A 14,534-nucleotide genomic window follows, 5' to 3' on the forward strand; every position below is an offset into this window, starting at 1 on the left:
GCAGGTTTTTTCGTGCAGAGTTGTGAATGATTGGAATGCCTTGCCTGAGAGTGTGGTGTCTGCAAGGAGTTTGAGTGTCTTTAAGACACAGTATGATGAGACGTGTGTGTGATAAAAGGACCTCCCAGATGAGTCTTTGACTCGATGAGGTCTTGAGAAATAATAATAATAATAAATTGTATTCTTGGTTTCATCCTTTATCCAAGTGTAAGCAAACAAAGTTTGCACATGAAGTCACTTCACGACTGGATTACTGATGTGGCTAACTACTTCACGTCAATTGCCTTAGTAGTATCCTATAATGCAACTCGCATATCCTTACGAACATGTATAATATCCTTATGAATATGGGTAATTGATGTGAAGTCATTAGCCTCTCTATATACAAGTAGCCCAGTCATGAAGTGACTTTACATGCAAATTTTGTTTGCTTACACTGGGATAAAGTATGAAACCAAGAATAACCAAGTGAAAAAATTTTCAACATCTTTCTCTAATCCAGAGTATTTTAGTAATAATTTGTGACACCTTTTGGCTACTTGTATATGGAAATATGACTTCTGCATTACTTGAACCTTGGTATCACTTCTGGGTCTGACTTCCACTGATCACATCTCAGATTTGATTTTTTATAATTAATGAATTAAAATACCGAGCCTGCATAGCTCAGTCATTATAGACGCCCTTTAGTCAGAAAGACCTGGGGTTAATTCTCATCAGTGACATGAGGAACTTTTATCCAGTCTCTTTTGACGAACTCAAGTTTTTCGTCCCCCAGAATAGGCATACCAACCTCGTGAATACATGCATCTACAGACAGAACATGCCAGGAGGCATATGGCCAACCACCTTATCCTTGAGACAGTTACGGTTGCAAGAATAAGAAACCTCGACTCCTTAAAAGGTAGAAGAGCAGGAGGATTAAGAAAGAAAGAAAAATAATTAAAATACCATTTATGGAAGGTTAGAAAGAAACATGGATTTGAAAACCAGCAATATGACATCCAAATGCTTTATAATATTGTATTGTGAAAATTTTATTCTTCAGTTAGATGACTTTTGTACTTAGAAAGAAGCATTTGGGGGGGATATTAAATTTTTGACTAGGTGGTATAGACCACCTACATTATGCAATATTCACCAGGGGAAGATAAAATTCTGTCTATTTTTGCTTAGATGTTTTTTAACTACTTCCATTATCTTAATTCAATGTGGTCTTATAGAGGGATGACTGGAGAGCAATCCTAGACAGAGAAGGCCAACTCAAGAGGGTGAACTTAGATATGGCTAACCACCTGGGTACCAATCATCTTTGCACTTTAGTTTCAATTGGTCTTTTGGTCGTTCATCTATATGATGATATAAAAGAAGTTGAGGCCTTTTCTCTCTCTCTCATGCTATCTATCTGTCTTTTCTTTTTTGCTAATACTATCACACCTCTTGCTCCCCTGTTTCGACAAAATAAGTAATTTGGTTTTCTTTCCTTTGTTTTTCACTTTGATTTTATTTTACTGGTGCAAGTGGTGGTTTTGCCCCTACTAGCACTTTTTTTAAACCAAATATTGAGATTGCTGGTAGTGCAGCATTATGGGATTACCTTTGGTGGTATCACGACTGCCATTTTGTAGTAGCTCAGTATAGCATTTTCTCATGATGTAGAAAATAAAAAAGATTTTTTTTCCTCTTACAATCAAGTGCAGAGGTTTTACACCCCCTGAGATAATGGTACCAATTCAAGGACTCTAGGGATTGAAATTCCAGGATGTGAAGTGTGAGACAGGTGACTAAGGTTTTAAAAGAGGCATTTGGGGCAGTAAGATTTATTCTCTCATGCTGTATATTGCAGAGGGAAATATTTAATTGTAGTTAAATAATTAGATGTGGAAACAAGGGATAAGCTCTCTTGCTCCTCTATACTAACACTGTTACAGGATTTTACATTCAAAAGTAGCACAGTAATTTCTGTAATGCTGGGAAGCCAGGTTAAAACAGTAAAGATCGAAAGATTTCTAGTGGAATATATAGAGAACAGTAATGAAATTCTATACAGACATTCCCAAAATACAGAGTACAGAATTAGTGCCTGCATTGTGGTTCTTACGATCACTTGGTGGCAGCTGTCCCAAATCTAAGTGTTTCAACTGTATGGAGATCGAACATATCGCTAATCTAAATTTCACAATTAGAAATGCGAAAGTTCTGAACACTGCATTAATACCTGTCCTTTCAGAACTTTCACTGAAAGAGTGGGAGCATCAGTACAGCCAGTTAGAACAGCATATATATATATATATATATATATATATGCTGTTCTAACTGGCTGTACTGATTTTTTTTATGCCTCTGATATATATATATATATCAGAGGCATAAAAAAGAGTTCCCTGATCTTCCAGTTTAGTCTAATATAATAAATACAGCGCTACCAAGTATAGTTTGTTTAAAAACAAACTATACTTGGTAAATCGCAAAAAAGTATGTGACCAAATCAGCCAGAAATTAGCCCCAAAACTGCAAGGCCACTTTCTGAGTCAAATATGGATGGAACAACATCAGTTGAAATTACCAATTATTAACAACCAAACAGATATAAGATGAATTGCAAACAAATGAAACTGTTTATCAAGGAGAAACCAGAGTAGAAACAGAAAAGCAAGTAAGACAGCCGAAAGAACTTAATGGGCAGACAAGATCATCAAAAAGAAGAGATGAATTAATAAAAAAATTGAAGATAAACAAAAAAAAAAAAAAAAGGAAAGAAATTAAGATGTTTAACATGTCTTAATTTCTTTTATATAACAGGTCTTAAAAAGGAACTAAATCTAAAAGAAGAAATAATAAAAAATGTAAAGATGGGAAAGGTTGCAGATCACCAAATGAAGAATCTTCAGACTCAGAAGAGTGTATGGATTATGAAGAACCATCTCATGCTAATAAAGGGAAAGCAAATATGATTAAAGAAAAAATAATAAAGTTTACTGATTGGAATAATTGGATGAAAATTCTTCTAGGAATTGCAGCTGTATTTATATAGTGCCAACTATATCATAACAGGTGGAGGCTGGAATTATAGTGAAAACTCCATGTTCTACAAATAGGAGGATGCCCCCAGGAGTGGAAAAGTGGGATATGCACAGTTAAAAACATGTCTCGAAAATGCTCAACTATTACACATATTGAGGATTCATAATCCTAATCTCCATGCTCACATGAATCGAGGTATTGGTACTTGTCTTGATCAAATTTATATCTTTTCTTCCCTTATAAATAGCATAATTCAGATAAAACATCTTGACATCAACATGCCAGATCATAATCCAGTTCTACTTTAATTCCGCTGCATGGAACAAATAGAGATCAGTTATGAACTATGGAGACTTCCACCAAATTTTCCAATCAAATTCCAGAATCCCTATTCAAATTAGAATAATGTTTACCTGGAACGCTGGGATATGTGGTTAAATTTCAAACAAGCAGTAAAACCGAATATGATTGAATGGGGAAAGGAATAGACATTCCTCAAAAGAAAAAAGTTGAAAGATCTGTATAAAGAGAGAAGCTGGTTCATAGCAAAACAACACAATGATATAGAATGTAGCAACATCATTAGAAATATTAACATAGTGATAGAAGTGGAAAAGTAGAAAGAACTAGAAGAAAGAAATTTTAAAATAAGAATACAGCAGCAACACTTAGCAGATAGCCCTTCTGCTGCTTTCTTCAGTAGACAATTCCCAAATTTCTGCAAAAGAAAGGATTATCACTCAAATTTGTGTTGATGGTGAAGGCATGTTCACCATCAACACACATCCTTGACTCCTTTCGAAAACACTATACAAATCTGTTTGAAGACAATAGTACATTAAGAAATTATAACTCTTGGAACATTAACGAGTTTCCTGTTTATATCCAAGATGGACTTAACAGACCCATTACAGCATCCGAAGTCACCACAGCATATGAAGAATGCTAGAGAAGAAAATCTCAGGACCTGATGGTTTAGTGATAGAACTTTTACTACAAGGCCTGGGATTTTATTCGTCCCATTCTAGTTCTACTGTTTAATTCTTTTCTCTAATCAGGACATATATATATCAAGTGAATTTGTAGCAAGCATATAACGTCCTCATTCCAAAACCTAATAGAGATAACACCCTAATCAACAGGTGGAGACCTATTTCTCTATCTAATACATTGAACTATCCACTATCTCTTCACCATATGAGGAAACTCATGTAGGTGAGGGGGAAATATTAAAGCTGTTGCACAAACTGAATAAGAATTCTGCAATAGTAACTGATGGCATATCAACATGGATGCTAAAAGAAGCTGAACTGGCTGTTCCCTTGACCAGGCTATATAATTTGAGTCTAAGAACATGGAAGATTCCACAGGAGTAGAAAGAACATATGATAATCCCATTGCACAAGGGTGATGCAAAGATTGATGTATCCAATTATCGACCAATCAGTATCTCAGGAGTGGTGGTGAAGATTTTGGAAAGGTTGGTTAGGGCTCACATTCATAAATGGGTTGACAGAGAATCTGTGCTTTGCAGTGAACAGCATGAGTTTTAGCAACTTGCTCACATTCTATTCTACTATTATTATAACATTATTAATAATGTTACCACTGAGTTAGACAAGGGAAAATGGATATACCATGATACTTTTGGATTTTACTAAGCCTTTTGACAGAATACAGCATGGAATACTGTTGCATGAATTGGAGAATGTGGGATTGGATTATAAACTATTGCCATGGATAAAAGGATGGCTGACTGACAGATATATCAAAAAGTTGTGTATTGGGGGAGGGGATGAATCTGCAAGATTCAAAGTAACTAATGGTGTGCCTCAAGGATCAGTTCTTGGTCCATTCTTATTGAATCTGTACGTTAATGACATTGCGAAAGATTTGACAGGTAACAGACAGCCATTTGCTGATGATGCAAAGATAGGTAGGGTAATCAGGAGGGCTGCTGATATGCAGTACTTGCAGAATGATTTGAATATGCTGGAATTGTGGGCATGTGAAAATGGCTGTCATTTCAATGTTACTAAATGTAAACTCATGCACTTTTGTGTGATTAGATATCCAGTGCGTTATTATACTGGTGGAACTATGCTTGAAGAAACTGATGAGGCTAGAATTTCTTGAGTTTTAGTAGACAAAGTTGAAGTTCAAGGATCATATAGGAAAAATTATAAATACAACTCAGAGAATAATGGCAATGCTGAAATGAACCTTGACATGTAAGGATAAGGAAGTCATTTTGCCCTCTTTGAAGGCCTTGATATGACCTCACTTGGACTATTGCATGCAGGTCTGGTCTCCTGGTTTCTGTGGCGATTCTGATACAGTGGAGAGAATGCAGAGGAGAGTGTCAAATGATATTAGGATTGTAGAATACAGATTATGAAGATAGATTGAGAATTTGTAGGCAGTTGAGAATGAATGCTATCAAGAAGTTGGTTAGACTTTTCTCTCATAGAATAGTGTGTAATTGAAATGGAGTGCTATTTAATGTGTGTGCAAGTAGTGCAAATGAATTCATGAATGGGTATGTGATAGATGGTGCAAATAATATGGCTTTTCTCGATGAATTCCTGACTCCTTGGAGGTCTCTTAATAATAATACTGACTCCAAGATATTTTTCTGCATTATCAATTACTGGCTCAAAGTAGGATTGAGATACACAATTATTATTATGTGACACCTCCAGGGAGTCCAAAGACTCATCGAGGAAGAGTGTGCCAACAGCATCGAATGATTGAACCCCTTCCAACTATTAACTGCACTCAAACTTGCGTAACATTGTGTGTGAGCCATTAGTAGCAGAGGCTCTACCAATCAAAAGCTCTCAGGTGTATGGAGTTCTAGGCTGAGAAATAGAATTTAATCTGTTTCTGCTGTGTGGTATACTCTGCTTAGTTAATACTAAAATGCAGCCAATGGTAGTGCTATCAGTAGACCTTACTCAAGCATTTGATAATGTCCGGCACCCGTTTACTTTCCACATCCTGTACCACAAGCTTCTATCTGTTATTAAAGGAAGCTATGCCAATTCAACTAGCCACCTCCTAGGTAATGGTTTACTATCAGACTCAGTCAAAATTTAAAAAGGAGTTAAGCAAGTTTTACCTCTTATTTCATTGCTTTTAACATTGGTTCATAAACCTTTCTTACAGGAAGTTGACAATACACGTGCAAGGAATAACAATTCCTTCAACTATGAAGGAAAATAAGGTATTAGCATATCCCGATGATGTAGTGGGCACTTTGAAGGACAATGATTCCATATACATCTTTTTGGTATTTTGGAAAATTCAGCAAGATTCAGTGGATTAACTGCTAATGCACTCAAGATGAAATTAAACATTTGTGGGAATTGGGATCTTAGAGGCATTCCTTTTTAACTAACCCCCAAGAGAGAGAACCCCCTCATTATACTTGGAATTCCCTTTTCCACTTACCCAGTATTACCAGTTCAAGAACTTATATACAAGAACATCGAAACCTTAGAAGACCGAAAAATAAGGCCATTTTCCTTTTCTTCTAAAGCCATAGTGCTCAAAACCATAGTCTTCCCTGCTCAATTGTGCATAATAAATATTACAGACATCACAGAAATTGAAGAAAAGTAATTATATAAGAAACCTGTGCAATTTTTTTGGCCCAGCTGATATCAATTAGTTAAAAACTAATTTCTTCTACTCTCAAAGCATGGAGGATTTGGGCTTCCCATCTTAAAATGTTGCAGACCTTCTCTGGTACTACCTGGGTTTTCATCTTCCTCTGTTTGGACTAAATGATTATAGAGGTCCAAAAGCTGAGATTTTTCCTGAATACTACAACACTTTGGCATTGACATTGTTTCCATTATAAAAAAGTAAAATTTGGTATAAAGAAATCTTTAATCTCTTATGCCACAAGCTTTTGCGGTTGGGTACTGACAACACTTTGTTTCATAACTTATTGAAGTTCCAAGGATACCCGAACAGGCAGTGGCGAATTCTCCATGCTTGCTGCGCAAGCACATTAATTGAGAAAGAAGTAATATTTATTTGTTAATAAATGCATACATTTATAAGCATTCCATTTAGGCTTTTATTTTTGTAGACAGACGATATTTTAAGCATGCGCGGCAATAATTGAGCTTTGCATTGTGTATCAAAGGCCGACACTAGTCAAGCTACCTTAGCTTTCTCGGTTGTGGGAGCATCCAGGTCCTCACTTCAGCACTGTGATTTCATGCGTGCGCATAGACATTTCTGCTCCCTCCACGTCATCTCACCCTGTTGCTTAAACACAGGCCATACACAGTCAAAGTAGCTCTAGCCAGTGAGCTTCAGCCAGCCTTGACAAGTGTGCATGTTGCTTCAGAAAATTAAGTTACAATGAACTTTTAATGAAGATGGTATTGACTAGTTCATAAAGAACAACCATAGGGTAGAATTTGTATTCAAGTAGCTAAATTGAAAAAGATTGAATATCATTTGTAAAATAAATGTTGTATTTGTATGATTAAATGTACATAAATTTCTAAATACAAGTAACCCTCGTATAATGAGGTACCTATACAACATGGTTCTGATAAAAACACGATCTACAAATTGTAGTAACCCTTCATCTTTTCATATGTTTTTCACTGCATGACTTAAAAATCAAATTTTATCTTCATTAAATTTGTGTCTGCCTGTATCCCACATGTAATTATAAGTACTGAATTTATATTAGGGGAAATACCCTTTAGCACGCATGTACCTCAATTGTTTACCGTATAAAGCGTTTATTGTTGAAAATTGCCCTTGTTTCTGCCAGGAAAGTGCATTAAAAATCATAAGTGTGTGTTCGTCTCAAGCTGAGCACTTTATTTTCTGGTGAGTTACATACAATATGTAATGCTTACTTTTTTGTGTAAAAAATTATTTTTATAGTAATGGCCACATTACTATATATATACCACTTTCTCTCGAAGAAAAATATTCATAATCTTGGATCGGTTGAAAAATGGAGAAAAACCAGGAGTTTTTGCAGGGACTTTGAATTTAAATTAATCAAAAATTCGAACAATCAAACAAAATTAACATAAAATCCGAGAAAGTGTTTATTGCTGTGTCAATGATAAGTGCAAAGCGCATTGCTCGTGTACGCAATATTCTAATGGTAAAATTGAGAAATCTCTTATGATTTCAATAGAAGATTGCACTTCAAAAGAAAATTCCTATGGATGGAAATCTTATTAAACAAAAAACTCAAAGTTTATAAACATTTATAATGCAGACCAGGTGTTCAATGCGAATAAATCTGGGTTATGTTGGAAAAAAGTGCAAAAACACACCTATATTTCGAAAATTGAAAGATCAGCTCCTGGATTCAAAGTTTCCAAAGATAGAATTACTCTACTGTTTTGTAGTAATGCATCAGGTGATTACATAACAAAACTAGTGTTTATTAACCAATCCTCAAATCCTTGTGCTATGAAAGATTAAATATGCACTATTTTATTTTGCCTAAAACATTTATGCATTATGTGCAATGAAGTTTAAGTACAATTTGTAATTTTTAAACTATGTATTTGTTTCATAGTTTATATGTTTTCTTAACTTACATGAATTACCTGGATGAAAAATAAAAATATTTTTTTTGTTGGATATGTCATTGTTTATATAATTTAAAAAAAAAAAAACGATTTCAGAACATAACCCTACTTTTTCTATGTGATCTGAGACTTGCATAACGCGATTTATATAACGCGGCATTTCTGTGGAATGTAACATCCATGTTATACGAGGGTTACCTGTACATAGTTTTAAATGGTCAGTAATTCATTATTCCACTAATCAGACTTCAATGATAACGAGCAAGCCTGAATTTCAAGATCAAGACCAGTATTCGCCTCTACTAACAGGAGAGATCCTGCTTGGAGAATTGCATATCGCTGCTAAAGTCACTACCATCAAATGGAGGTACTTTAACATCGGAATGGAATGCCCAACACATTACATAATCTGTTTTTGGAACAGATTATGTAATGTGTTGGGCATTCCATTACTTACGATAGAGTAGGTTATTTTTTGCAGTACTTGCCACCTGTCAGTAATAGGAAGAGAATTTTGATTTTTATAATTAATGAATTTAAATACCATTTATGAAAGGTTAGAAAGAAACATGGTTTTGAAAACCAGCTATACTACATACAAATGCTTTATAATATCGTATTGTTGACATTTTATTGTTCAGTCAGACGATTATTTTTGTTTAGAAAGAAACATTCTAGGAGATATCCAATTTTTGACTAGATGGTGTAGACCATCCACATTATGCAATATTCACCAGGTGGAGATAAAATTCTGTCTATTTTTGCTATGAGAAGTTTTTTAAATGGTTCCATCCTCTTAATTCAATTAAGAGGTGGTTAACCAGACAAGGCTAACCACCTGGGTATTAGTCATCTTTGCACTTTAGTTTCAAGTGGTTTTTGATCGTTTATTTTCATGAGATTGGTGAAAAAGGAAAACTGATAGCCTTTGGCTATACGATGATATAGAAGATCCAAGGCATTTTCTCTAACTGTCCATCTGTCTTTTCTTTCTCCTAATACCATCGGGTTCTCTTTCTGCACTGTACTAATTACTCTAGGCCTATGATGAGCACATATTTACTTTTTCATCTTAATAAAGGTTGAAACCGGTCTGTATATTGGTCCTTCTCATAATGCATTATACATTGTGTGTGTGTGTGTGTGTGTGTGTGTGTGTGTGTGTGTGTGTGTGTGTGTGTGTGTGTGTGTGTGTGTGTGTGTGTGTGTGTGTGTGTGTGTTGCTTTATGGGATACTAAGGCAAATGATATGAAGTCTTTAGCCATTATATACAAGTAGCTCAGTTATGAAGTGACTTCGCATGTAAACTTTTTGCTTGCACTTGGATAAAGAATGAAACCAAAAATATAATTTGGCATCTTTAATTTACTGTACAACGAACAATCCTACTAAAAGTAAAAGCACATTTCCAAAATATGCAGATAAAACTTCTTTTATTGTAATTTTATGTGCAAAAAAACAGAACTCTCTAAGCATGCTTGGTAGCTTTTGTGTGATATATATATAAATGACAATGGACAGAATTTTCTTGATGTTGCTTTTATGTGAAAATATGATTAAAATGTGTGGAAAAAATAAATTAATAAAATTAGAGATGAAGATGAACTTAGGTTTCACGTGAATGTGTAGTCCAAACTAATTTGTCAAGTAACTCACAGTTATTGTTATCTTACAAATGGACCTGTAGTATACTGATCATGTGAAACCTAGTTACTGAGTAATAAATATTTCAAAGTCTTCATTTCATTTTGAAACACCCTTTATAAAAGGTTTAAAGAAGGCAATCTTAAAGTAAATGACATGTATAAAAGATTTATATTTTATATTTCATTTCATTCTCATCACCAGATATTTTATTCTAATTTTAATTACCTTTACAGCCCTTAAACTTCAATTATCTGTATTTAAGTTTTCTTATTGGTATCCATTTTTATAGGATTTGATCCTTGGGATGAATCATCAAAAGGTCTAGCTGATTTATTAGAAAAAGAAGCCGTTCATAGGTCAGAGACCTTGGCAAAACATAATAGGTCTACTTCGAGTTCATTTGGAAATCCTATGAGTAACATAATAAATTCTTCTTTCCACTCCCAGCACATTACAGATCAATCACAACTATCACAAAGAAGGGTGGCACCGCCGCCACCACCTCCTCCAGGGTTTACATCTAACCATGTAAATTCATTTGTAAATATGCCAAGGCCACCTTTAGGAACTAGTAAGTATTTCTAAAAATGGTTTCCATGTAACTACCTTAATATCAGTTTTAAGTGTTTCTGACAGAAATGGAATAAATTCAGCATGCTGAGCATCATAGAATTTTATATAGGTATGAATGTAATCTATGTCTTGAACATGCAATAAAATTGGCTTGATATTTTACTTGATGTGTTATTTTTTTTATTATTAAATTTATTTTATAAGCACTTATAAACATTTATTTTATAAACAATACACAGATGCTCTGATTTAGTGTGTATGAGTATTACCGATGAAATAAATCCTTAATATGCAGATATTAATGCAAAAATTCAGTGAAGAATTTTTCGATGTTATACTTTGTCAAAGCAGAATAGAATGCAAAGAGGAAGGTATTCAAAACGTCTTATGGATTTAAAACAATAATCATTTGTATAAACCTAACGAGTCCTTTAGAATGGCATTTGTTATGTTTCTATTGGTAAATCTATCAAAAATTAGTGTGTACTGAGAACTGTTAAAAAAAGTCTTTCATACAGACCATATAGAAAATTGGCATTCCTTATCTGCTCCACTAAAGACCAACCACTTCCCCTAGACCTACCTGGTGTATACCAGGTCCCTTGCAGCTGTTAGTTGTCCTTTGACCAAACAGGCAGGGCAGCGAATATCAGAATTTCAGAACACAAGGACTACATCCATTTTCACCAGTATAGCCACTCTGGTCTTGAAGACCATGCTCTGGATTCACGCCACAGAATACGGTGAAAGAAAGCCACAATAATACACCGTAGCTAGTTCAAGTCTGAAAGACTTTTCATGGAATCAGCCTCAGCCCTAAGAAACATGCCAAACTTCAACAAATTTGGTTGCATGAGACTGCCCCAAATTTGGGAGAGATCTTCATGAGACCTTCAGCCCAACTGCCAAGAATACCTACATAGCCCACTAAGGGGCACTATCAAGACTTTTAGGAGAAATTATAGCTTCCTGCTTTGTCCTCATTTACTGTATGTGGTGCGTGCATGCACATGTCTTTATTGTAAGTTCCTTTGAAAATGGCAACGTGACGTTGCCAAAATATTGGAAATATATATTAAAGTTTAATTTAATTTAATTTATATTCTGTTGTATGTTGTGAATTCCTTAAGTCAATTAATAATTATGTATAACCAGCATATAAAGCCTTTCTACGAGAATGCTTTAAGCAGTTTACATGCCTTTATACTACACTCATTTTTCTTCAGACCAGTGTTTGCACTTCACACTCTCAATCTGTTCTCATGACCTACATTCCATAATCCCTGTATCATCCTAGTAACTTTCTTTTGCACAACTTTACACAACTCTTTATCCCATTGGAACTCAAGAGACCAAATCTATACACAGTAGTTCAGGTGTGGTTATCATAACCTTGTAAAGTGGCAAACTGTCATCCTTACATATCAATGGTTGTTTAAGTATTGCAATTTTTGCTGTGTGTTCTTTTGAACTTCCTATCCACCATGATTCCAAGTAACCCTAGTCTCATCAGTTTCTCCAAACATAATTCCACCATGTAATATGCTGCTGGAAATCTGTTTGTGTCATAGTGCATTACCTATACACTTATTAGCACTGAAATGATAGTCATTACCATGTGCCCAAAGTTCCAACCTATTCATATCATTCTGTAAGTATTGTATATCATTAGCATTTCTGATTGCTTTGCCTGTCTTTGCTCCTTTTACATCCTTCCTAATATCATTAATTGAATAACAGTGCCCACAAAGACTGATCCTTGGGTCACACTATTGGTCATCTTAAATCTAGCAGATTCACATCCTCCATATACTGTTTTCTGACATCTGTCTGTCAGCCATTGGTTTATCCAAGCAGTATTTGATATTTCAGTCATATCCAATTTATGCAAGTGTTTCATGTGATATTCTATCAAATACGTCAAACTCTACTCATTGTATATCCATTCCTTTTATCTAAATAGCCTTAACATTGTTATAAAATATAAGCAAATTGCTCAAACATGATCTCTCTTTAGTAAACCTATGCAGTTCTTTGCAAAGTATAACTTACCTCTCAACCCATTTCTATATGTGAGTTCTACCAACTTATCTGAAATCTTCACCACCTCTCAGAGATATTGATAGTTAGACACATCAGTTTTTACACCACCCTTCATGTTGTTTCTACCTATGAAAGGTATTTGTAAACCTGTAGTATATTATATACTGTGGATAGGCTAAGAATTTTTTTTTATTTTTTAAAAATTTTTATATAGTCTGGAAACCCTACTGTAGAGACCGAACATGAAACTTTTTCAAGCCACTTCAGGCTTCCAATAAACAGGATGGTGGCCTCACATTTCAGGATGAAATTTATCTCCTACCTGAAAAACAGGACTATCATGTTCTTTCCATTCATGTGGTATCTTTCCTTAGCTGAGATTCAAATTATACAAACATGTCGAGGGCCTTATCAGTTCAACCAAACATTCCTTTTGCTGATATTCTATTTCCAAATTTTTATCGAGGTTCTGCAACAGCCCTAGAAACTTCTTCTTGCGCACATCTCTCTCTCTTCATCCAATGTAGCATTAGACCAATGCACCATATTGATAGATATCAGTAAAGTGAGCACTCATTATTTAAAATCACATCTGCTTATTACACAAGGGTACCATCTGCGTTCAATGAAGTTATAATTCCATGTTAATTCTTTATCTTGCAGCATAAATAAAATTGTGGAATGGGTGTACACAAGGGTACCATCTGCGTTCAATGAAGTTATAATTCCATGTTAATTCTTTATCTTGCAGCATAAATAAAATTGTGGAATGGGTGTACAAAAACTACGACACTGTGCACTGGACAAAGAAAGGTGGAAGAAGATAGTGAACCAGGCATCAGACATCAATGGACAGTGAGCCCATGGTTCGTGATGATGATAAATAAAATTCTTTTGGTTGCCTACACAGCCAGTTTCTTTCTTAGCTTTCCATACAACACACAACTTTGCTAGTCTGCACTTTATATATTTCATAGCCTCTCTCATCGTTGTTCTTGTGATATATCTTCCACCTCATCATCTTATGAATCTCATAGATGTGCAGCCTTATCTGTTGAATAAGGTTGCACATCTATGTCACTCCCTCCCACCCTATTTGTTTGTTAAACCCTAAGAACTTATTCAGTTACTGCATCATTGAAGCATCTTTTCAAAGCTTTTCCATGCAATGCTGATTCCTTCCCATTCAGTAACAGATACCATGGGATTGAACATAGTATTCTCCTGAGTCTTTCATAACGTTTCCTGTTTAGAACAAAGATATACTTAGCTACTTCGCAGTTCATTATGGTATGCTTACTGTTACCAACTGGTGGCAAAACAATGATACCATTAATTGACACCTGTTCTGACACTGTGGTCGAAGATAACACTTCTTGACTTCCAGTTCATTCTTTCATATGCTGCTTGAGCAGTTTGTCTCACAACAGTTCAGTAAATGGTTCTTCCTTTTTATCATGAGTTTTCTCTGTTACCCAATCAACATTTGTCATAATGATTACTCATTTAGTGCCCATCAGGGTAATTTGCAATGTATTTCATCATTCCCATTGACTGAATTGTTAGATCTGCAGCAACACCTCACCAGTATATTTCATCCTGTTAGCCTCCACTTCTTTCCAGATGGCCACAACATCTAGGCATCACCAAAGCAACAAACCTCC

At 35.0% G+C, this 14,534-nt stretch overlaps 1 protein-coding gene across 4 annotated transcripts in view; it reads left to right on the forward strand.

Moving 5' to 3' along the window:
* The window catches only part of LOC150101220 (uncharacterized), a 530,669-nt gene that overhangs the window by 402,736 nt on the left and 113,399 nt on the right, over positions 1-14,534 (forward strand). For all 4 annotated transcript variants that reach the window (XR_016549128.1, XM_090401188.1, XM_090401189.1 and 1 more), the window contains exon 14: positions 10,544-10,825. Coding sequence is in view for 3 of the 4 variants with exons in the window: in XM_090401188.1 (XP_090257314.1) it covers positions 10,544-10,825 (282 nt within the window). In the remaining variant the exon portion in view is untranslated. The remainder of the gene's footprint in view (positions 1-10,543; positions 10,826-14,534) is intronic.

The sequence above is a fragment of the Typopeltis vanoorti genome, chromosome 12 (genome assembly GCF_054136105.1).
Source record: "Typopeltis vanoorti isolate ZY-2024b chromosome 12, IOZ_Tvanoo_1.0, whole genome shotgun sequence".
Taxonomy (NCBI): Eukaryota; Metazoa; Arthropoda; class Arachnida; order Uropygi; family Thelyphonidae; genus Typopeltis; species Typopeltis vanoorti.